This window comes from Pseudonaja textilis, chromosome 13 (genome assembly GCF_049901715.1).
Source record: "Pseudonaja textilis isolate UNSWEBS1 chromosome 13, rPseTex1.2, whole genome shotgun sequence".
NCBI classification, from domain to species: Eukaryota; Metazoa; Chordata; class Lepidosauria; order Squamata; family Elapidae; genus Pseudonaja; species Pseudonaja textilis.
The window spans coordinates 11,414,021-11,439,162 of NC_142002.1; the positions used below are offsets into that span (position 1 = coordinate 11,414,021).

The window sequence follows — 25,142 nt, forward strand, 5'->3', positions numbered from 1 at the left end:
CACAGCAAATACTGTTTTGGTTTCCAAACAGCCCTCAACTCTCTCACATGCTGACAGGATGCTAGCTAGATGAATACCGATGAATGCTGGTAGGTAGAGGCGGAATTTTTCCCCTTTATTTTCCTCCCCCAAAACTAAGCCTGATCGTATAGTTTTGTAGAGAAGCATAGGTATAGAGCTAGTTCAGTAATAAAGAAGATCTGTTTAGAATCCTCTAAATTATTGGACACATTTTAGTACCTCCTCAGAATTTTGTTAGAGATCCACAATCTCTGGCCATCACCTATCGTTAGAACTGTACGGCTTCACAGTTTCTTGTGTTAAAGGCCATAACTGAATGGAAAAGCACTTGTATTCCATAGAGAAAGTTCACCTTTGCTAAAGGTCTTGGGAGAGATTATTTTTCTTTGCCCAAGAGAACTGTTGTTGTCTGAGAAGATAATGGTGAAGCAGAGAGATACATTTCTGACCTGCTGTAACAGGAAGAGGCAACTGTCTCGTGGCTGTGTTTCTTGGGGACAACCTTTGGGGGTCCAGAGCCAAGAGCAAAAGGGAAGCACCGTTTTTCTTTTTGACACCCTTATTCATCTCATATCGAATGATCTAAACGCCAAAGCTCACTGCAACAGTATTGCCCAAAAGGCTTTAAGAGTTGTTAATCTAATTTTACGAAGCTTCTCCTCTGGTAATACTGTTTTCCAAACTAGGGCATTCCAAACCTTTGCTAGACCAATACTTGAATACAGCTCTGCTGTTTGGAATCCACACTGTATATCTGACATAAATACAATTGAGCGAGTCCAAAAGTATTTTACCAGAAGAGCACTACATTCCTCTGTTCACAACAGAATACCCTACAGCATCAGACTTGAGATTTTAGGCTTAGACAACCTTGAACTACGCTGGCTAAGACTGGACTTAAGCATAGTACATAAAATCATATGTTACAATGTCTTACCAGTTAATGAATATTTCAGCTTTAACCACAACAACACAAGAGCACACAACAGATATAAACTTAATGTAAGCCACTCCAAACTTAATTGCAGGAAGTATGATTTTAGCAACAGAGTGGTCAATGTCTGGAACTCACTACCTGATTCTGTTGCCACCTGCTCAAACCCCCACTCCTTTACCCTCAAACTAACTCTATTGACCTCACCCCATTCCCAAGAGGTCTGTAAGGGGTGTGCATAAGCACACAATCGTGCCTACTGTCCCTGTCCTATTGTCCCCAATTATTAGTTCCTATTTCTTATATTTAAACTTATGTTTATTTTTATTTTATATTGTAAGCATTTGGCAAAATAAAATGAAACAAATCTCTCCATCCCACCCTCCAATGCTTCAAAGAAGGGTCAGCGAGTTTGGCTGGTCTCTTCTAAAACATTTTTGGAATCATTTCTACATATTTGCAGTGACTCTGCTCTGAGGAACCTCCTAGCTTCCCCTGTCATTGAATGCCTACTTTTCTTGGAGGATAAAGGTGAAGAAAAAGTGCCTCCCAAATAGATACAAGGCAGATCGTTATGTTCTTCAAGATTAAACTCTTGTGCAATCTTTAAGTGCAATCTCTGGGCCTGGTTTCAAAACCCTGATTCCTGGCAGGATATTGAATAGTTGCTACGGTGCCATAAATTCATCTGTCTCCCTAGGATAGGCTTTCCAAAGGTTTTGGTGATAGCGTTCTGCTATCTCCTTCTGCTAGGAATCCAAACATCTCCAGAAGATCCCTATTGGACCAGACCAAAATGTTTTTCAGCATCCGATTTTTCAAATGGTAAACCAAATCCTGCTAGAAAGGAAGTAGTGTAGCTGAAAGCAGCATCGTTCATAAGCTCCAAATATTATTGGGATTTCCATGTCGGTTGGGAATGATGGGAACAGGAGACCTGTGGGTGAAAGAGAACTGAAGTGGAGGAATACAGCATCTTAGGCATGCTGATTTTGAGCCTCCATCATTTATGCAAGATGATGAGGATAGGCTTAAGTTCTAGGTCTCAAAGTAAATGATGTGCTGGGGGGGGGAGGGGAAAGTAAGAATTACAGAAATAACAGCTAAGGTTGGTTCTGATCTGACTTGCTTCTGACGAATTGCACTTGTCAATTCTTTTGAATCAGTGTTGGTTCCTGGCACCTGCCTGGACAAGCCAGGGCAGTTTTCTTGGCAAGATTTTGGAAGGAGGGGAAGAGATGCTACCCAAGAAACCATCAGACAAAAGAGGGTGGAGCCCCAGTGGCTTAAGGGTCAGGGGAAGAAATTTAGGAAGGATCTACCCTAATGAATCTGGCAGTTAAAAGCCAGGGAGGGGAGTTTGTGGCTTTAGACATGCATGATTCTATTAATATAAAGGTAAAGGTTCCCCTCACACATACGTGCTAGTCATTTCCGGCTCTATGGGGCTGTGCTCATCTCCGTTACAAAGCCGAAGAGCCAGCGCTGTCCGAAGACGTCTCCGTGGTCATGTGGCCAGCATGACTAAACACCAAAGGTGCCTGGAACGCTGTTACCTTCCCACCAAAGGTGCTCCCTATTTTTCTATTTGCATTTTTTACGTGCTTTCGAATTGCTAGGTTGGCAGTTCACTGGGACAAGGAATGGGAACTCACTCCATTATCTGGTGCTAGGGATTCAAACCGCCGAACTGCCAACTTTTCTGATCAATAAGCTCAACATCTTAGCCACTGAGCCACCATGTCCCTCTTTTATATCTATTAATATATCTTTTATATCTATTATATCCATGATATCGATTTATATCTATTTTATGTAAGATATCTTTTATATCTATTTATATAACCTTACAATAAAGTCAATTTAGCTCCTTTAGTTATGTGGCCTGGTTTACCTGGAAGGGCTGACAATCACCCAGCTGACTTTGTGCCTAAAGCAGAACTAGAACTCACAATCTCCTAGTTTCTATCCTAACCATGACACCCACACTCTAGTCCCTATGTAGCTTGCACAAACCCACCCAAAACCAGACTCGTTGATCCCCAAATTGGCTGGAATAACCCCTCATCCGCTTTAAAGATATTTGTGATTCTAAATTGCTCGAGTCCTGGGGACTGGGACATTCAGCACCCACAGAGTTTGTGAACCTCTTTATTAAACCATAAATGAGGATTCTTCATTGACAACAAAAATCAAGGCATATTATGGCTTAGTTTTCTTAGGGCAAGTTTAAGCATTCAGGAGGCGGCTGTTCATTTGAATTTTCCCCTAAATTCCCAAACTCTGTTTACTGATACAGTTGACCTAAAATATAAATATATGGCATCTTTTGCAACCCTACTTGGACACTGCATGAAGCCTGTGAGAACATTTTCTAAGTAGGCACATTGTGGAATAAGCCATAAAACGTTGTTTCTTAGAATTTCAGTGACAGTGTTTGCTATGGTGGAAAGACCTAATAAAGAACATTAAATCTTAATCTCCTTAACGGATTTCTCATGCCCATCTTTCACATCAGTCATAAAATGCCAATTAAAAAGTAAAAATCATGAGGGAATTCAGCTTAAGGAATAAATAAGAATAGAAGATGTGTAATTTAGGGACTGTGTAAAAACAAAGGCTAACTTGAGACAAGGCAAAACATGATAGATGTCTTGATATTCTACACATTGTCAAATCTTTGAAAGTGCCCAACTTCTGACTGATTCTGGACTTAGTCAGAAAATCAGATTTATTTCCATTCTATTTCTAGCAAGACTATCTGATTATGTAACAGCTTTGTTCCCTACGCTATCCACCTGGTAAATTCCCAAGATTCGTTTATCTCGCCGTGTACACATGTATACATCTGAACTAAATTGTGGTGTTTCTCTGTGTTATATAATGTAAATGGATATATACATAATTTTGTATTTATTTATTTATTTTGTCATGTTTATGTAGTATATTTGGAGGTGGGTGAGAGGGCTGTAAAGCACTGTGAAGCAGTATATAAGTCTAAGTGCTATTGCTAAGTCTATTTGAGAGCTGTATGCAATGAAATTTCATTTTAATGTATGTCGATTAGTGTACATTCAAAGTGACAATAAAGTTATTATTCTACTCTACTCTACTCTACTCTACTCTACTCTACTTTAAATAATTAAATTTAATTGTTAAATTATTCTGTGGTGAATTGTCCCATTCCGTTCTATCTTTGCTTATTAACTTATTTTTTATAAGTTAATAAGCAAAGATAGAGCAAAGATAGATTTTTTATAACTTTCTTTTTTAACAATTTGATATTAGTTGGTGGACATAAATTCTCACTTTTGTAGTGTTTGGTCTATTTTTTCATTATAGAACTGCAACCTGAGACCAAAATGTGAACTGGTAACTCATACTTAGGACAGTTGCAGTGTCCTGGGGTCATGTGAGCTTGCTTTTGTGACCTTCACTTAACAACTGTGGCAAGAAAGGTTGTAAAAGGGGGCAAAATTCACTGATCTCATTTAACAATTAGGCTCAGTTGAGGTCCTGCTACCTGTATGGTATAGCTAAAAATGACCCCATTAACAAGACTGGAAGAACTACTAAGATCAGTAACCATGCAAAATAAGTCTGGTGAGGGAAAAAAAAGTGTAAGGGTGGATTCTCAAAAACCACTCCGACTAGAAGTGTCTTTGATTGCACAATGCACATATCTACAATTCACTTAAGCTGATTTTCTGAATTTTCACAAGAGTGAACTTTGAAATAATCAGGGAGGCTGACTTTGTACATCACACAAAACTAACACAAGAAAGTCTAATTTGGGGTCAGCATCTCATGCAGCTAAGCAGCCATGCTCTCTATTATCTAACCAGGATAATAGTTAAAAAGAAAAAAGAAAGACAAAGGGATGAATTGAAAGGTGCTCATGAGACAAACTGCTGTGTTGTGGAAAACTGTTGGGAAAAAAACCACCATCTTGCAGTGTTGATAGAAAATCTCCCTGGGAGGATTGCCCTCCAGCCCACTACTTAGAAGGTACAGGTTAGAAAAACTTTTGCAAGACCTGTTATGTTCTGCCTTTTTTCAAAATGGTGGTACATTCTAATTCATGGCTGAGAGAGCACTTGGAATTGAGGAAAAAAAGCAATTAAAATGAGTTGTATTTTTTTCGATATAGTAAAAAGGAAAGTATTAAATGTTAGGGCATTTGGAAAGATGATGGAGGAGAAGGGTGGGCGAAAGGAATTTCCTGATACTCATTCTCATAAAGGATCCTTCCTCCTAGAGGGAGGAAGGAAAGAAGGAAAGGGGAAAGGGATAGGGAGGAAGGGAGGAAAGGAAGGAATCAAAGGGAAGAGGGAAGGGAAGGGGAAGGGGAAAGGAAAGGAAAGGAAAGAAAAGGAAAGAAAAGGAAGGAATCAGAGGGAAGACGGAAGGGAAGGGAAGGGAAAGGGAAAGGACTATCATGGTTTGGGTTTAATGTGCTAATCACTAGTTCAGGAATCCATCCAATATGACTTGACTAGCATCAGGAAACCGTACTTAAACAAACTAAAGCTTATCAGGGAGCAGAAGCTAGCCACACAATTGCGAAGTGTGAATGTCTCTCCGCAGACCCGTCCCGAGAAGTTGAGCCGCGCGACCGCAAGCGCTGCACCGGAGGAGCAGGGGGTGGGGGGTAGGGGGGATGAGGCGTTCCTCCACCCCTGCCTGGGATCCCCCCCCCTCGAGATCGCACGTTCCGCCTCCCGCCTCCTCTCCCTCACCGGCTCCCCCCCCCCCTCTCCACCGGGCGCCAGCAGAGATGCCCGGCGTGCCAGGAGGCGTCACTGGCTGGGAGGAGCCGAGTCAACAGCGCTCCGGTAATCCTATAAATAAGCGGGTCTGGTGGCCGGGCAGGGGAAAAGCCGGGCACCGGAGCGCTGCAGGAAAGCCTTCGGGGGCAGGGGCGCCGCTCGCTCGCGATCCGAGTCACCCAAAGGGCAGTTTCCAGGATCGCCGCCGGAGCCTCCAAGCCAGCTCGCCCCGTGTGGGAGGAAAGGAGGTAGGAAAGGGCAACTTGCCGGGGTCAGAGGGGGCGCGCTTCTCTCTTTGCGCTCGTGGGTCGCCGCGGATAGGTAAGAGCCGCTGGCATTCTCACCCGCTGGACATCGCCACCAGGGGGCGCCGTTGCCGCTGGATTCCACGCATCGGCTCTTTTTTTTTCTTCCTCCCGGAGCTCGGAGAGGCGGCGGAACTCCGGAGCAAAGCAACCCCGTTACAACGCGCTTACTCCGAAGCCAGCAAACCCTCCCCACGCTCCCCGGCAAAGGCAGAAAGGGAGGAATGGAGGGTTTGCGCGCGCGCGCGCCTCCTCCGAAATGGCGAGGAGCAAAAGCGGCGAGTCCTGCCCCGGGGAGCTCCAAAGCCCCGGGGCCCAAAGCTAAGGGGCCAGGAGTTGAGAAGCGGCGGCGGCGGCGGCGGCTGTTGCCGGGCCAGGTAAGCAAAACGCCGCCGCGCCTTTGAAGAAGGAGCGGAGAAGGAAACAAGCCCGAAGGCTTGGAGAAGAAGCGCTTGCGCGGGGCAGGTGTGATGGCTCAGCTGGCTTCGGAAAGCGGCCGCACGAGGTTCGCAGCTGGCCCGCCAGAAGCTCCTTTCTCTCCGCGCTTCTCGCCGGACTTGCGGAGCGTCTCCAGGTGAGCAGTTGACCCGGCTCCCAAGCCCTCCTTTGGCCGCTAAGCCAGCCAGCCTGCCTGCCTGGCAAGCCTTGGTGGGCCCGCGGCTTTCCGCTTCTCTCTCTCTCACCCGCAGCTGCCTGCATCCCACCATGCGGACCAAACTTGGTTCCGGGACAACCGGGACACAACAGCAGCCTCCTCACTTCTCCGCCGTGGTGGGTCCGAGAGCATCCACTGTGCTCGGGAGACTGGACGCCTTTCAGTCGTCACTCAAACTAGCCGGAAAGGTAAGCTCAGCAGCTATGCGAAGCTCCAGCCTATTCCTAGCTCTCTCTCTCTCTCTCTGTGTGTGTGTGTGTGTGTGTGTTTGTGTGCGAAGGTTAAAGTGGTCCAGCCGAGCTCCTGGGAGGGTTTTGCAGGCAGCAGGTCGAAGAAGTGGGTTGCCTTTTCCTCTCACTGCCCTTTTCCCAGTCGGGCTTATGTATCTGGGATTTCCTGGTGGTCTCCTCTCCATCTCCTCTCTTAAGGAGTACTCCCACCTGCTGCTTGGCCTCTGAATCTCACAAGAAGTTGGACCTGGGAGGCTAACTTGGGAGGAATCCCCAAAGCAGATGACCATTAAAAGAAGAGGGGGTCATTTCCCAACAGGTTCTCCTTCCTTAGCAGTTCTCCCCAGTTCCAGCCTGGCTGACTCATTGACTTTCAAAGCGGTGCTTTAGGAATAAATAAACCAACATGTGGTTCAACTCTGTGCACGTGTGTCAGGACTTCACAGAAGGAGATGCTGAGGTTGTGGAATTTGTGCCCAGACACGTGCCACTTTGGACTGCAGCCATTTGTCTGGACACCCGGGAAATCGAGTTTTACCTTCCCACCCGCTTAAGATTCTCTAGTAACCCCCTGATTGACATGGAAGAGGAGAGAGGGGTTTAAATGCCTAATCTAAGCTCCCCTGGAAAATTGTTAGGGGTGGTTGCAAGAACCAGAGCACAGCACTTTCTGAGATCCAGAAGTTGGAATTTGGAAAGAGCCTCTGTGCATATTTACTTGATTGCTTATATTCTCTAAAGTTTCTAACTTCAGCTAGTTTGCATTTGATATTTAAAACTGATCCTAAGTCTCAGCCTTTTAAGAAGGGCTGCTTGACGTTTTTAATGTGGATGCAAAGCCCAGGCTGGTTTTCCACGCAATACTGGGGCAAACCCATTTTTAAATCTGGGCTGTGGTTCAAATGCCATTGCTCTTGTGACTGTCACATTATAAACCAGGAACAAATGCAGATTGCTTTGTACTAAGCCTCCGGTTTAATCTTGTCCAGTTGAAGCTTTCCTACTCTAAAGTTTTCACATAAGAGCAAAAGGGGCTTTCCAACCACAAGTGGTTGTGAGCTTAACTCTTCACCTCTGGCTGGAAAGCATGTTTTCTGCATTATGATTTAGTGTGCTGTACAAATTAGCCACAAAGATTTGTCAAGCAAGGAGAAAGAAATACTCTTGCCACAATTTATTTCTTGATGGTAACTTCTAGGCAACCCTGGCTAAGCAGCAAATCTTGATCTGGTTGTGAACAGGAGATCACTAAGAATCTGAGGTGGTCTTCAGCAGGTTCTGACCAGTTTTGGAGAACTGGTAGCGGAAATTTTGAGTAGTTCGGAGAACCAGCAAATCCCACCTCTGACTGGCCCCGCCCCCTTCCTTTTCTGCCTCCCGAGTCCCAGCTGATTGGCTGGGTCTTCTTTGGTTGCCCTGCACAGGAGAACAGAGCTGGAAAGCAGGTTAGTGGGGTGGGGAGGGAAGGGGGATTTTGTAGTATCTTTCCCCTGCCACGCCTACCACACCGTGCCCACCAAACCACACCACGCTCACCACACCACACCCACAGAACCGGTAGTAAAAAAAATTGAATCCCACTACTGCTAATAATCCTTAGCGCTTTAGGCTAGCCTAGAAAATGGAAGAAGAAACAGAAATAGCAACAAATCTCTTTTATAGTGTTGTCAAGACAATTGCCGGGATGTGTTTATAAAATCACCGGGAATTGAGCTCCTCTTGAACGTGATTTGTCTTCATATGATCTAACTGGATTATTTTTGTTTATATCACCACATAGTAATTCCTTTAGGAATGTAGGAGTCTTTGTGCCAAGTCAGCATTAATCTTGTATTGCAGATGGGGAAGCTGAAAGTGCAAATGAATGACTTGGTTATTATGACTCTCTGGTAAATGTGCAACAGTAGCAGCAGCAACATTCAAACTGGGGCATTCTGAGTTGCAGCCTGGTGCTTTGTCCCAGCTTTCTCCAATCCTGATAACTTCCTCCAGATGTGTGCCTTCAACTTCCAGAACTTTTAGCTAAGTTGGCTGGGGAATTCTGGGAGATGGCCCACTCACCTGGAGTGCTCCAAACTTGGGTTTGACTGCCTTGTACTATATCTATCCAGGGGGACAAAATATGATCTTTTGGCTTCCCTTCTAGGGATTGTGATCTTTGCAGTTGATCTGAAGAGCCTCTCATTCTTCAAGTACTCTTGAAAGATGGTGGAACTCTTTGCATGTGGATTCTGGGCCTGGTCCATAGTCTACCATTTGTCTCTACAGGAAAGTATTGAAGGAGCTGATGTGAAAAGCTGTGGCAAAATGTTCCTGGGTGCGGCCAAGAAAGCATACTGGAAGTGCATGGCAAAAGGGCTTCTGGCTGGACCCATGGGGAGTCCAGTTTGACTGTTGCAATTCTAAAAGGTTTTGGAAGAGGTGTGGCCTTGACATTTGGATTCTTGGTGCCGCATCTGCCCAGATGATGCTTGCAGAGCATTTTGACAACTCAGCTTCTTGTAGATGAAAGTGGAAAGCTCTGGAGATTTCATGCCATGTAGCGCCTGTGGCAGTTAAGAGATTTTTTCAGCCAAGAGTGTAACCTTGGAGACGAGACTTCTTCTCAAGATCTTTCTGTGTAGCAAATTCATCCTGCATCTGAAGTAAGGTAAGTTTTAGAAAGATCATTTTTATGCATGCCTTTCTTGAATTGTGTAGGTTGCTTAAATCAAAAATAGTTTTACTAGTTTTTAAGCATAAGCATGGGGGTCAAACTACTCACTACTTTAAGGCTAAGTAATTTTAACTTCATCTACTGTATTGTGCAATTTTAGCCTTAGCTTTAGCCTCTTTGAATGTGGATTTGTTCTTGAAATGTTGTGTGTACATGTGTTATTGATTTTTTTTTACTATGAATAAGCCTGGATGTGTAAATTTTAGAACATGGATTGTTTATCTGTGTTGGAACTGTGCTAATTCTGTTTCTGAAATTGTTTCTGTCCAATTTTCACAAGAGCTGTGTAAAGCTTTGACTCAGAGTCAGTTTGGAAGTATTTCAGTTAAATCAACCTGTCAAATAAAATTATGGATTTAGTGTGTCAAAGTGAACAGAATGCTTTTGAATCAAAATACATTTCTATTCTGGATTTGATCAAATCAATTTGGTTTGGATCACAAATCTGACCTGAATTATAAATGCAAATCAGTTTTGATGGATGAAATCAGTGTAATGATTTGTATTGGATCAAAGCTGATTAGCACACCCTAGTTTTACTCTTGGTTTTTTATTATTGAACAGCCTTTTAGTTTAATTTTGCTTTCCTTTGGATAATCTGGTCCAGCTCTTTTCCCCAACAGCTCTAAAAAGCCTGCTTTTGAAAAGCTTGAGAGGAAAATATCTCAAGCTATACTGTTGTTTTTGGAGTTTGATCTAGTAGGTCACAAATGGCTAGATTCACATGGTATGCTGAGCTTTTAAAACCATGGTTTACAGACCTTAATAGCTGAGATTCACGCATCACACTAAGCCAACTGACAAACTGCATAGTGGCTTACTACAATAAATCAGTTCATCCCCCTTTGATTTTTGCTGGCTACAAAACAACTGCTTGGTAGAATCTCTGGTTCTTGAGAGCCATGCTGATTCGATCCAACCCTGATTCAACCCTGATCCACCCTGATTCGATTATTTTTTTCACAGTGATTGACCAAATGTCTTTGACTGACTCACAAGCCAAGTGTGGCTGTGAGAGTAGGCACCTGCTTATTGTTCCTTAGCAACAAGTATATCCAGCTTTGGATCCCACGGGTCACATGTAGTTGTTATGACAATTGCACTATAGATAACTTTATCCTCTGTGGGCTTCTGTACTTGTCAGCTTCAGGTCTGTGTAGACGCAACTTATATATCTTCAGTTAAATCATTACCCTGCATTCATTTATTAACAGTTTTAGGATTGCCAAGACACCTTGACAATTAAACTGGATCTCTTCTCTGCCTTGTTTTAGTGGTAGCAAAGAACTTAAGAGTTAGATAAAGAATTAAAAGTTCCTGCCCAAAAGGGGGATTTACAATCTAGAAAGAGAGATAGGGGGAAAAGTGGAGAGTGATTAAGGAAAGACCTGGAGACCAGTTTTATTTTGGGCCAGAGAATGAATCGATTGTGTCAGATAACAACTCCTTTTACTCAGTCTCTACCCAGCATCACGGGAGTTATAGTCCAGAGTATTTGGAAAGCACCGAATTAGGAAAAGGTTCTTCTCAGGGTATCCAGATCTAAAGGCTTTATAGTAATGTTGGTTCACTTCTGTCACTCAGCACCTTCTGTGTTCAGAGTTTGTGGGTGTTACAGCAAATTCTTTGACTAGGGCAGAGTCTTGAAAAACTGTAGTGCCACCATGGACAGCTCCTGGGCCCTTTCTTAACCGTTGCATTGCTGACAGCAAATCCCATATTTGCATTGCACTTAGTGTCCTGTTCATGCAACGATTCCTCTTGTTCTTGCAGACATAGGGGCAGACAAGCTCTCATTTTCATTCTACTTCTCACATCTGCTAGTAAGGTGCGAATGAAATGGTCCCTTCACAAGCCCAAGACTTTAGTATTCAGCCTTGGTGATTCTATACTGAGCTGCCTCCATCTCACTGTTCCATTTTCATCCATTTCTTCCCACTTGGGAGAGGGAATTGAAGTGAAAGTTGGAAGTGAAAGTTGGAAAGATGGTTTTTGTCATTGTACAACTGGCAAAACCATTGCTTAGATCCAGGCTGGGTTTATTTGTTGTTGTGAAGTTGCCTGTTGCATCTCCTCTTTTAAGAGTTACTTTCCCTGACTTCTTTTTTTTGCAAGATGGGGGGGATAGTCCATAAGAGTTCCAATCATTAGTAAATGTAGTTATTGATCTTTCTCTAATCAAACCGACCCTATGTTTAAAGGGCATGAGATCAAGGCAGTTCTTAACAATAGCTGTCCAATCTTTACTTGAAGTCCCCTAGATAGAAGAAATCTGGGTCATAGTAACGGAGGCTCCTGACCCTTTTTCTCTGGCTCATAGTAACAGAGGCTGCTGATTTAGGATATAGGAGTGTGTGTTTTGTCATCTCTAAGCCTTTGATTTCTCAGATATGAGATCTTCATGGCCTTGCCACATTTGCCAAGACAGGCTATGTCAGGGAACCAAGCAAAATGGCTTTCCTGGGAATTCAAAACAGCATATTGAGAGAAGCTGAATGCCACTGCTGGCACATTAAAAAAGGGGGCAATGTGTTATGTGAAATGCTGAATATGAAGCTGTAAAGAATTTTACATATCTATTTTGTATACATACACAAACCACTGTGGTGCTATTGTTGCTCAGTCTTCACAGTTTAGAAACTAGCTGCAACCCCAAAACCTCTCAAGGGCAGTCAATTGTGGGAATGGTATCCTATATATTGTTACTCATGTATCTTTGCATTCCCTTGAGATTAAGGCAGGATTTTGAGGATGAAAGTCATGTATATATAATTGTCAATTTCTGGGAACTAGCTAACTTTGAAGCGAAAGATTATTTGCTAGCTCATCATTAAAATTAACATGATATTAAGCTGAAGGTTTGACTATATAAGCTATATAAGAAAAGAACTTCAGTGGTGCAGTGGTTAGAATGGAGTATTTCAGGCAAATTCTGCCCACTGCCATGAGTTTGATTCTGACCAGCTCAAGGTTGACTCAGCCTTACGCCTTCCGAGGTCAGTAAAGTGAGGACTCAGATTGTTGAGTCAGGAAATGTGCTGACTCTGTAAATCATTTAGAGAGGGCTGTAAAGCACTATGGAGAGGTATATAACTAAATGCTATTGCTATAAACCAGGGGTCCCCAAACTTGGCAACTCTAAGACTTGTGGACTTCAACACCCAGCATTCTGGGAGTTGAAGTCCACAAGTTTTAAAGTTGCCAGTTTTGGAGACCTCTGCTATAAGCTCTGAGATCTTTTCCAATTCTGTAATTCTTGAATGATCATACCATTTTTTTCTGTTTCATCTGTTAACTGTTAAATCCGCAGCTACCTTCGGCTCCAATTCCTAATTTATCTCTATATGTTGAACAATTTATATCTATATACCAAAGGAACAAAATACCTGAAGTAGTTGAATCGTTGAGAAATGCAATAAATGAAATCACATTATTATTTATCTGCATATTTGTAAAAAGTTTCTAAATCATTGTTCCACCTGCCTAAAACTAAGCAAATGGTTACACATCTGACATCCAGCCTTGTCTTATTATTGATGTCTGAATCTCATGGATATTGTTTGTCACATCTTTGTCTTACTCCAGACAGTCCTGAGTTGTCCTGAAGCTCCTCGGAAGGGAGATAGTTTTCACTGCAGAAGATGCCCTCCCCTCCCCAGGGAAGGTATAACATGGTTGAGAACAGCAGCAAAAGTCTGAAAACATGTGAAGACATTCGCTTTGGAGTCCGTGCTTCTGGTGGCTGGAACAAAGGTGTTTCTTTCTGCTCTCATATCAAGGTAAATTATTCAGCTTTGTCTTTTATTTCTCTAAATCAAGAGAAATAGTCAAGAGACCTCCGGAGACAAGGTGTCTCCCAGATAACATATTGTACGGTATCCTTCCTCACCCAAAACGGGGTTGATGGAAGTTAAAATTCAAGATACTTGGAAGGCAGATTAGACAAAGCAATGCTGAGCCTTATCTCCCTATTAATGTGATAACATTCAACACTCGGTGATATTTTTATCAAGTATTTAACTTTCTTTAAAAATAACAAGTAACTTCTTTTTTGATAAAGTCAGGGCAGTCTCATTTTACCTCTCACTAGCTAATATTTGGCTTAAGAATTGTTCTTGTAAGAATTAGAGCTAGTCTTTGGGTCTCTTCCTTTTACAGATTAAAGTGAAGAACTGTTTGATCTCTTGCAGGTCAGGGTCTGCAACAGATAAGTGGCTATGTTGGCTTAGAAGCTGACTTCAACTTTAACAGTTAAATCAGTTTTCTTGTTCAGTTATACCTTTCAGTACAGTTCTGTTAAACGGACTGAACAGAGTTGGGAGAGAGGGCATTAGAAGTGTAAAACCAGACCTGTTTAAAGTGGCTGTCCAAATTTCCCCAAAACCCTACCACAAGAAGGAAAAAATATACATCCCTCTAGCTCAACGTTTGGCAATCTCAGGAACTGTAAGTTGTACGAACTTCAACTCCCAGGATTCCCCAAGTTGAAGTCCATATAAATGAGGTTGAGAAACACTGCCCAGCTGTTATCAGATTCCAACAGTACCCTTTGGCATGACCACTAATCAAATAAAATTGGCATAGTTGCCTATTTCCTATTTCTGTCTTCTGAGCACCATTTGCTGCTCAGGCTCAGTACACCTCCTTTAGAGAACCAGATCTGCTTCTTTCCTTGCATGGCACCCCTTTTTCTGTTCTGGATTTCTAGTCCAGACTTCTTAAGTTTCTACAAAGCCTGGATTAGCTTTACCATTATGTACACCAAAACAGTTTCCTGAGACAAATAGTTTTGAGGCTCATGAGAAGAAGCTGATTAATTTACTGTAATCGTTTTATTGCTGGAAGATTAGGAAAGCTTCTGATGAGTTTTTTTTTCCAGAAGTGGTGAACCATTGTTGAGTTTTGAATCTAGACAGAGGGCGTTTTGAGGACATAACTCATAGTAGCTTCTGGTTCCTGATCAAAACTGACAGTGTCTCACATCTGGTCCCTAATATTTGGACCCCAAATTCCCAATGAGCCCACCATCCCAGAAAACATTTTGTCTGGCAGTAGCTTCTAAAGAACTTGGGTACCTCAGCCTTTTATCCTGTGATGGTCTTATTTCTTCTTTAGACAAAAGTTATGCCTTCTGTCTGAATTTCTTCCTTTCATTCTCTTGACAAAAAGAAGTAGGCATGTTAAGGGTGTAAGTGCCACTGTTTAAAAGAGGTGCTTAACTGAAATGGAATTTGAAATAATGACTTTAAAGAAAGATGAGCAGTTATAGTGCTTATAGATTGTCTTCCTTCTCCCCCTGCCCCTTCTCCACTTCTCCTCCTCTACCACTTCAGGTGTCAAGGAAGATAAAGAATTCTGGTTCTGGTTCTTCTGGATTCTGGATTAATGTTTTAAAATAAAATTAACATTTTCCTGCCCTGTCCAACTTTTCCCAGGAATACCCATTATGGGTTTGAAGCATTGAAAGGAATCATTCTGGATCTGATGGATGAAGTGACCAGTTGGTGAAATCACTGTTGCCAGCACTATCTACTCCATGTTCTCCAGCTGAAAGACAAGTTCATACTGCTATCCTGCCCTAAAAGCTGGAGCAGCCAAGTGAAAATTGATGGTATGGATTTTTTCCCCTCTTTTTCTTTAAAAAAAAAATCCTTTACCCTCTTCTTTGGAGAATGAGTCAACATATACCACTGAGTTTCTTCAACTCTTTTATTTTAGGAAGTTCACTCCTTTTGCCAGACAGAGAAATGATTTTTTTTTCTGTGTTAGTGGTAACACAGAAAGCTTTATTTGACATTTGATTCCTTTCCACTTTCTTGAAAATCGTGGAAAACATTGGTTGTTGCATGGTCAAGTCTTCTAGTGAACAATTACTGTTTATTTTCTAAGGACTGGCAACTGACTCATTTTCGTCCATTGTGCCTTCTGGCACTGACCGATCGATCTCCCTGAGGCTTTGTCCAAATAATCTTTTCAAGGAGTAGGGTTCTAGCATTGACAATTAAATGGAGCTGATTGAAGATCTCTTATTTTCCATCTGAACCTTTTTTTTTTCCTTCTGGAAGATAAATTGATTGAAGAGGCAAGAGGAAAAAGTGGGAGAGATAAAGAGAACATAGAGTATCATCAAGGCAGTTTCTTAAATACTTTAAATAAGGCAATGACTTCTCATCCAGAAATATCCATAGCAGACATGGGGAAGATAATAATTAGATCTGTGGCTTGTTTTGAATTGTATTAGTTAATTAATAACAGGGGATGGTGTTTTTTTTTTAAAGTAAGGAAGCCCACTTTATCTTTCTATGGAGGGAGATAGTAGATGGCATAGACATGAAAGCAGAAGTTGAACTTTTGACATGAAATATACCAGTACTTATTCAAGGAGAAATAGAAGATTCCTACTATGTGTTGAATTGCTGCCAATTTTTCAGATTCAGTACATTTTGGAGGGCAGATGAAAGTGAGGACATGTCCAGATATGGCTTGTGGTTTCTTACCCCCTTCTTTGTTACAAAATCTTTCTAGGGAGTAATTGTTTAAGTTTATACCTAAATGCCCAGGGATGTGATGGGTCCTGGGTTTGTTTCATTCATTCATTCACTGTACATACTGTTTCAGTTACAGCATTAATTCTAGACAAGCCCACACATTAGGATTAAAAACCAACAAAATAATAACAATATAGTCCCCAGATCTTTGCCTATAATTTTAAGCCTTCATACTTTATTTCAGGAAGAAATCCATTTACTTCCTAATTAAAAGGGTTGATTGTAGGCTGCCCACTCCTGATTAGGGAGAATGATACCCCATCAACATAGATAGGATCCAGCCAGTTGGATCAAAAGTCTGATTTGGTATATGCAGTTTATTCATGATGAAGTGCTAAGTTTATGCTGTTGATGTATCCTCTAGTGCAGGGGTTAGCAACTTTTTGATAACTCTGCACCCCTAGAATACTTCTGATATATTATTAAAATAATTAATATGCATATAAAATAATTATATAATAATTAATATGCCTTAAAATAATTATATGCATATAATTAAACATATGCACTATAATTTTGAAAATTCTAAACCCAAGTTTTTGCACCCTCTGGAATATTATCTCACACCCCCGGTTGGGAACCTCTGCTCTAGTGGAATTCCTGTGGTTGCAGATAAGTTGTAAGTCCTTATAGGACCAAGTTGTGCTTTGGGAGATAGTGGTTTTATTTATTAAATTATTCAAAGTATAAGCTCTTTCCTCTCTCATAACATCTCCCTTCTCTAGTAAGGGCTACCAAAGGGAGATAAAGATTTAAAAACCCCAAGAGCTTCTGAAATCTTTAGGATTGTTGGCTTTATGTTGTAGGATTGAACAAAAGAGAAAAAGGGGTGCGTGTGAATGGCCACGCACATAGAGGTGCCCTTCTTTTTGGCTGGTAGGTAGAACTGTGTTCTTGGATCTGATTGCAATGGATAAAAGTCTGGGATCATGGAAGGATTCCATCTGTTGGTACAAATAGAAGTTTCAATTTTAATGAAAGAATTTTGCACAGGCACATGTCTTTCAGCTTTAATCCTGTTAATAACCACCTGTTAACCAACTTTGCTCTTTTAATTCCTGCTTATTTAGTACAGGTGGTTCTCCATTTACGATCACAACTGAGCCCCAAACTTATGTTGTTAAGTGAGAAAATTGTTAAGTGAGTTTTGCCCCATTTTACGACTTTTCTTGCCACATTTGTTAAATCAATATACAGCTTCACAGTGCTTCACAGCCCTCTCTAAGCGGTTTACAGAGTCAGCCTCTTGCCCCCAACAATCTGGGTCCTCATTTGACCCACCTAGGAAGGATGGAAGGCTGAGTCAACCTTGAGCCTGGTGAGATTCGAACTGCCAAATTGCAGGTAGCCAGCCAGCAGAAGTAGCCTGCGGTACTGCACTCTAACCACTGCACCACCGTGGCTCTTCAGTTGTTAAATTAGCAACACTTAAGTGAATCTGGCTTCCCTTATTGACTTTGTTTGTCAGAGGTCGCAAAAGGGGATCCCATGACCCCAGGACAATCTAATCATCATTGATGTGAGTAAATTGTCAAGCATCCAAATGTAAATCGTGTGACCTGGGGATGCTTGCAAGGGTCATAAGTGACTTTTTTTCAGTGGCGGTGTAACTTTGAATGGTCACTAAGCAAAACTGTTGTAAGTCAAGGATTGCCTGTACTGATAGATGGGACACCTTAATTTACAGGGCCCTACTTTAATGTGTATTTTGTTTTAATTAAATGTAAAGTTTAGAAACAAGTGATGTTGTTTAATGAAAGGTAGGCCAAAGGCCAAGAACTTTATCCAACCCTATCAATTTTATTTTAGCATGCATTGTGTCCTTGACAGCTTTCCAAGCACCTAAATCATCATATTAGTTTAAACTTTGCCTCAATATGGATTTTTCCCCCATCTCAATCCCAAAACGATGGCCTAGCATCATGGCTTCCAATCCAGTTAAACTTATACAAAGTCGTACTGATTTATGGACCTAAGGAATGTGGTAGTATATATGAAAATTATGTTGCATTCCACAGAGCAAGAAAGATAATGGATGAATTGATTGTGTCAGTTTAGCTCTTCTTTTGCTTGCATAGTTGAAAAGATTTGTGGGCTGGGGTAGGTGGGGGTGGGTGCGTAAGAAATGGGATCACATCGATTTTCTCCTAAAGCCAAATCTTCCAGATCCCTTCTGGGCTTTCAAATATGAGAAGATTGGGTCATTTCCAAAGAGCTGAATTTATATATAGCTTGTTAACGTAATAAATAACGGTTGTGCTCTCCAACAATAAGTGTTGAGGACTATCCCATAAAATGGTTGTGGTCAAATTTGGCACTCCACCTACCATACAAGATAAAGCTGGAGGAATCCAGCCAAAATGTTTTCAGAATGTCTTTTGGGCTCATGGCCCAAAAATTCTATCTCTTTTTTGCATGGGAGTGCGGATACCAAATACTAGCATGAGAGAGCATTAGACAGTGAAAATTAAACCTTAGCCTAAAGAAATCAGTGTCATGGGGTTCAGCAGGGGTTTTTCTCATGTTCCATGTGATTGCCTTGTAAAGCCCTTGACTGGTCTCTGTGTTGTTAACTCAAGGGGGGGGGGGAAACTCCCAGAGTTAATATGGACAGGATAGGATGTAGGATATAGGATAGGATAGAATAGAATGTAGGGTGGGATAGGATAGAATGTAGAATAGGATAGGATGTAGGATGTGATAGGATAGGATGTAGGATAGGATAGGATGTAGGATAGAATGTAGGATAAGATATAGGGTAGGATAGGATGTAGGATAGGATGTAGGATAGGATAGGATGTAGGATAGGATAGGATGTAGGATGTAATAGGATAAGATGTAGGACAGGATAGGATAGAATGTAGGATGCAGGATAGGATAGGATGTAGGATGTAGGATAGGATGTAGGATAAGATAGAATGTAGGATAGGATAGGGTATAGGATAAGATAGGATATAGGATAAGATAGGATATAGGATGGGAGGTAGTATAGGATACAATGTAGGATGTAGGATAGGATGTAGGATGTAGGATAAGATGTGGGATAGGATAGGGTAGGATAGAATGTGGAATAGAATGTAGGACAGGATAGAATGTAGAATAGTAATAGTATAGTATAGTATAAAATAGGAATTAGAATTAGAACAGAATGGAATGCTTTGTAACATTGCATAGAGTCTCAGAACCTTAGCCCAACTCATTTGTTGCATTGTGCTCTCTTTTTGGAGGGATGAGGGTGCTTAATGTGTGTGAACTCTTGAAAACGATTGTTAGGATGCCATGAGATCCTTTGCAATGTTTTAACACAGCTTTGTTTTTTTAAAAAAAATCTTTGCAAGAAGAATCAGAACATTTGCATTCATTAACTATGTAGAGTTGTCCAAGAACTCACCTTAGAAGAACTAAATTGCAGTGCAACGTAATTCCACAGCTGTCGGCTGATTTAAGTTGGCTCTCCAAACTTCACACAGTTCTCTCAACATGATGGCTAACCTTGGTAGACACATTGTGAATGTGGTTCTGTGAAACTGAAGACTGATGTTTGAACTTGCAAGATTCCTAAATGTATTTTTCAGGCCCAAACATGTGGTGTCTCCCACTTGTAGTTTGGGAGATGTTCCCTGTGGGTGTGCCATATAAAGGCAATTAAATGCTTACTCATTTTACCACCTGACAGGTGATGAAGGGCTGACATGGTTGCTGAACCCACACAGCATAATGCATATGTGTGTGTGTGTGTGTGTGTGTGTGTGTGTGTGTGCATATGCATATGCATATGTCTGTGTATATGTACATGTATATATATATATATATAGATTTTGACACAGCCTTGTCAGTTAAAGCAGGAGTCACTGAGGAATGTTGGCAAATCCTATCAAATGGGCTTGTTGACTAAGAGAACTGCTTTGATGCTTGCATCTGATAAGCCAGGCTTTCAGCTTCTCTCCGGGTTGAGGTCATGTCTCTGTTCAGTAGGGCAACCTGAGAACTCATTCTCGTGTTGGCATACAATTTCAAGTTTGAACTTCCAACAGAAGTAGGATGCTCTACAGTGGCGGGATTCAAATTTTTTTACTACCAGTTCTGTGGGTATGGCTTGGTGGCCGTGGCTTGGTGAGTGTGGCAGGGGAAGGATACTGCAAAATCTCCATTCCCACCCACTCCAGGGGGAAGGTTACTGCAAAATCCCATTCCCTCCCCACCCCACTAACCTGCTTTCCAGCTCCATTCTCATGTGCAGGACAACAAAAGAAGACCCAGGCGATCAGCTGGGACTCAGTGGGAGGCAGAGAATAGATGGGGGTGGGGCCAGTCAGAGGTGATATTTGCCGGTTCTCCGAATTAATCAAGATTTCCACTACCGGTTCTCCAGAACTGGTCAGAACCTGCTGAATACCACTTCTGATGCTCTGGGAAGATGCTACAGGAGATGCTTGCTGGTCAAAATCCTACGGTGCACTAATATCTTTCTCCTGCTGACACTGTTCCGTATATAATAGAGTAGAATTTCCCATAGTTATCATGCTAACACACTGCCAACTTGGCTTTCGATGTGCAACTGCTTTCCTGATTTTCTCTTGACTTTAAATATTTGGGCGGAACCATCCTTCTGTGGAGGAAGGTCCCAAAGTTCTTGACATCTCTACTTGCTGGGTACTTATCAGGACTAAGAGATAAAAATCCTTTTGATTCCTGCAGAATATATTCTACCATGTGGCTTCTTGGAAGCCTGGATGTAGTCCTCAAGGCTCCCAAAAGTTGTCACCAAATTGTAATGTGTACATTGACACCCTGGGACTGTCTAAAGTAGTGCCACCCTGTCCAGAACCAAAGATAGAAGCACCAGGAAGGACAGAAACACATTCTGTCTTGCTTGGGTTGAGCGTTGTAGTCTATTGTTCTCCATCCAGGCCCTCACAACCTCCAGGCACTGGGATAGCATGTCCATGGCATCCCTCAAAGACCCTGGGGTGGAGATATAAAACTAAGTCTCATCAGTTTTCAAACTAGTTCACCTGCCCGGAAGGCAAAATATGATGTTTATCGGTTAATCATCTTTAATTTAACTTAAAATTAAAACTAAATAAAATTTTGTTTCTGTTTTGGCATCCAGTTTATCACTCAAGGGCTGGATTCACCTGACATGCTACAACCAAAACTCAAATTAACAAAAGACCATTGCTGCATTTGCATAACAAATGAACGGCTTAATGTAATGACCTCATTCCTAGAACATTCTGCCACAAGGTTGGGTTCCACAACAGGCTGAATCACAAGTTACCGAGCTCCCTTTTGGCCTAGAGTAGCAAGTTGGGCAAACCCTAACCAAAATTTAAGTATGTCCTTTGGCATGACATTTTGTGCATGGACTGAATTCCCCACCCATATAGAAAAAGGGGATTATGTTTGCTTTATGGAAAAAAAAAATCCAGTCGTTCTAGAAAGTGGGCAAAATACCGAGGCGTTGATTTCATGTCCAAGACTGCTTTTATAATCTTTTGAGATTATACTTTGCATTTGCATGTTTAAACTATGCATGTTATTATCTCAGCCTTTGGCTAAAGAGTGATATATTACATTGTTGTTTATTTGCACTTATTTGGTGTCAGAATCTTCCAGCCTGCTTGCTTTGAAGCCATTCCTGAAAAATGAAGCATCAAGTTGTCTAGCTGTGTTGTCTTCCTATACTTCTCCCTCAAAGATAGGTGCAAAGCTAAGGCTTACTTCCCACACATATAGCAATAGCTCTTAGACTTATATATCACTTTAGAGTGTTTTGCAGCCCTCTCTAAGTGGTTTGCAGAGTCAGCCTCTTGCCCCAACAATCTGGGTCCTCATTTTACCCACTGTGGAAGGATGGAAGGTTGAGTCAACCTTGAGCTAGTCAAGAATCAAATTCCTGGCAATGGAGCAGAATTAGCTTGCAATACTGCACTGTAACCACTGGGTGGGTAGGTAGGTAGGTAGGTAGGTAGGTAGGTAGGAAGGAAGGAAGGAAGGAAGGAAGGAAGGAAGGAAGGAAGGAAGGAAGGAAGGAAGATAGATAGCAATACCACTTAAACTTATATACCACTTCACAGTGCTTTATAACCCTCTCTAAGTGGTTTACAGAGTCAGCCTATGGTCCCCAACAATCTGGGTCCTTGGTTTACCCACCTTGGAAGGATGGAAGGCTGACTCCACCTTGAGCCTGGTGGGATTCGAACTGCCAAATTGCAGTCAGCCGGCAGTCAGCAGAAGCAGCCTGCAGTACTGCACTCTAAACCATTGCGCCACCAGAAGCTCATGTAGCCATCATTTGAGAGTTTGTCCTCCAGGAGATAACTATTAACATGTAGTCCTCGACTTGCGACCACAATTGAGCTCCAAATTTCCTTTGTGAAACCAGTTACGTGGGTTTTGCCCCGTTTTACAATGTCTCTTGCCAGAGTTGTTCAGTCAATCACTGCAGTTGTTAAGCTACCAGCATGGTTGTTAAGCGAATCTCGGGTTCCCCATTGACTTTGCTTGTCAGAAGGTTGCAAAAGGGGGAATCACACAGCAAACAGTCATACATATGAGTCAGTTGCCAAGCACCTGAATTTTGGCATAACCATGGGGACGCTGCAAAGGTCATAACTGTGGGCAAACGATCATGAGTGACTTACAGGGCCACTGTAACTTTGAATGGTCACTAAACAAAGCTGTTGTACGTTGAGGACTCCCTTTAATGCTAAGAGAGGGAATAGCTGAGGTTTAGGTGAAGGAAAGGAGTTCAAGGGGTAATTTTTGCCTTTGTGGCTGGAGTTGTTTTCAATGAAAGATGGCCGTGAGTCGCTTTTTTTCAGGGCCGTTGTAACTCTGAACGGCCACTCAACGAACCATTGGAAGTCAAGGACTGCCTGTAACCCTCCTGCCGTGGAATCCAGAGATCTAGGAAAGGAAAGAGCAGTTTCAGGGGGGAGTTTCCTGAGCCGTGGGATGACTTCCAAGGCAGCATATTTTCCCCATTCTTGAGGGCTTAACAGTCCAGGAGATGCTTTTCCTACTGTAGGATTCCAGCATGGCTATTTATAGTCTGGAAGTACAATATGCAGTCACATAAGCTCAGCATATTTGAAGCCCTTCCAACCTGCAGACACGTTGCCAGAAAAGCTGGAACTCAGCTCTGTTTCAGCTCAAGAAATTTGGAGGGTTGGACTGACCCTCCTCCCCTAGCAATTTCCAGTTAGTTTAGTTTAGCTTGCCTTACTTTATTGTCATTGCATCCTGTACAACAAAATTAAATACCATCTTCAGTGTACATCTTCTTATATATATAAAAGTGAAAGACTACTCAACGCATCATCAAAAAATCTCCAGAATCGTAAAGCCTACAAACTTGAAATTTGGCACGTATGTTCCTCTTGGCTTCTAGGTGCTCACTAAGAAAGGATTTTTTGAAATGACCATCAGAGCATTAGTATTTCCTATGTTATTATTATTAACATGCTCTGATGCTAAGGAGTTCTACTCCCCCTCCCCACCTGAAAATAAATCTGTTCCAAAACACAAGCTAAGGAGAGCAGTTTCAGTTTTAGTTTCACAGCACCAAGCAGCTTTAGTACAGAACAGTTGAGCTAAGCTACCCAGGCTCCTTGCTGTCTCCTTCTTGTTCACATAGCAAATACTGTTTTAGTTTCTAAACAGCCCTCAACTCTCTCACACACTGACAAGACACTAGCCAGATTAATACCGATGGATGCTGGTAGGCAGATTTTTTTTCCCCCTTATTTTCCCCCAAAACTAAGGCTGACCACGTAGTCTTGTAACGAAGCACAGGTATCGAGCTAGTTATATATATAAAAACACATATCCTTCACATTCTATACAATTGAATTGAAACCCCTGGTATTGCATTAATATTGCACTATACAGTAGAATTCAATATAGTAACTGCTCTGGGATAGAAGCTGTTTTTCAGCCTATTTGTCCTTGTTTTTATTGTCCTGTACTGTCTGCCAGATGGTAATAGTTGAAAAAAAGGATTCCCAGGATGAGATGGATCTTGGAGGATGTTCTGAACTTTCTTAAGGCAGCAGGAGCTATAAAGCTCTTCCAAAGAGGGGAGAGGGCAACCCATGATCCTCTGGGCAATGATGTTAACCCTCTGGAGTGCTGTCCTATCTGCCACACCTTCAAATTCTTAAAGAAATCCTCTGGATTGGCTGGAGAGGGATGGATGGATGGATGGATGGATGGATGGATGGATGGATGGATGGGTGGATGGATGGGTGGATGGATGGGTGGATGGATGTAGGCAGGCAGGCAGGTACTGTAGGTACGTAAGTAGATATGATCATAGCATATTTGATACACAGACGTGCACACACACACACACAAACACGCACACATACAATGCACACACCTTCCTGATTGGGTACTCAAATTTGGATCAGTGGTATTTAATTCTGGGCAATAGCCCCAATGAAGAATTACTCCAGCCATGAAGAATCTTGAATTCTTTAATTCAAAAGGTTTTGATTTCATCAACGAAGTAATTCCTCTTAGATTGCCTCTTTCTGTACAAATAAACCTTTGAGTGGAAAGACTGAAAAGGTTTAAAATTATATCTGTTTAGGATTACCGATGCATTTATATGTAATCCTAAACTATGCACTTTTTTCCGTGTAAGTTTTTATATAGCTCATTTTCTGGATGTTTTCCTTTTCCTTGGGGTTCTTGTGGGTTGTTTGTGCTTTTGTTTTTGTTTTTAAAGTTTGTGTTGCTTGCTGCGAGTTAATAAAAATCTCTTGCCTGTTGGAAAGTAGCTCCACGTCTCCTTGCAAAAACGTAAATTCCATGTGTGCTGACATGAAAACATTTCCATTTGGAACAGATGCATGATGTTATTAGCCAGCCAAATGGTCCTTGGCCCATTCTAGCTACATTTTTTTTTAAAAAAATGCTCTTTTAATAAAAAAGAAAGAACGATCAGAAGACAGC

The 25,142-nt window shown here is 41.9% G+C and overlaps 1 protein-coding gene across 2 annotated transcripts in view; it reads left to right on the top strand.

Annotated features, from left to right (window-relative positions):
- Window positions 1-5,963: 5,963 nt before the first annotated feature.
- Window positions 5,964-25,142, top strand: part of LOC148124726 (uncharacterized) — a 63,949-nt gene continuing 44,770 nt past the window's right edge. Inside the window, exons 1-5 of one of the 2 annotated variants that reach the window (XM_087941380.1) lie at window positions 5,964-6,603; window positions 6,719-6,872; window positions 9,183-9,564; window positions 13,216-13,409; window positions 15,066-15,241. In XM_087941380.1, coding sequence (XP_087797506.1) covers window positions 6,500-6,603; window positions 6,719-6,872; window positions 9,183-9,305 — 381 coding nt within the window. In that variant the 5' untranslated portion in view covers window positions 5,964-6,499 and the 3' untranslated portion in view covers window positions 9,306-9,564; window positions 13,216-13,409; window positions 15,066-15,241. Of the gene's footprint in view, window positions 6,604-6,718; window positions 6,873-9,060; window positions 9,160-9,182; window positions 9,565-13,215; window positions 13,410-15,065; window positions 15,242-25,142 lie in introns of those variants that run through there. The other variant, XM_087941381.1, reaches the window with a different exon arrangement.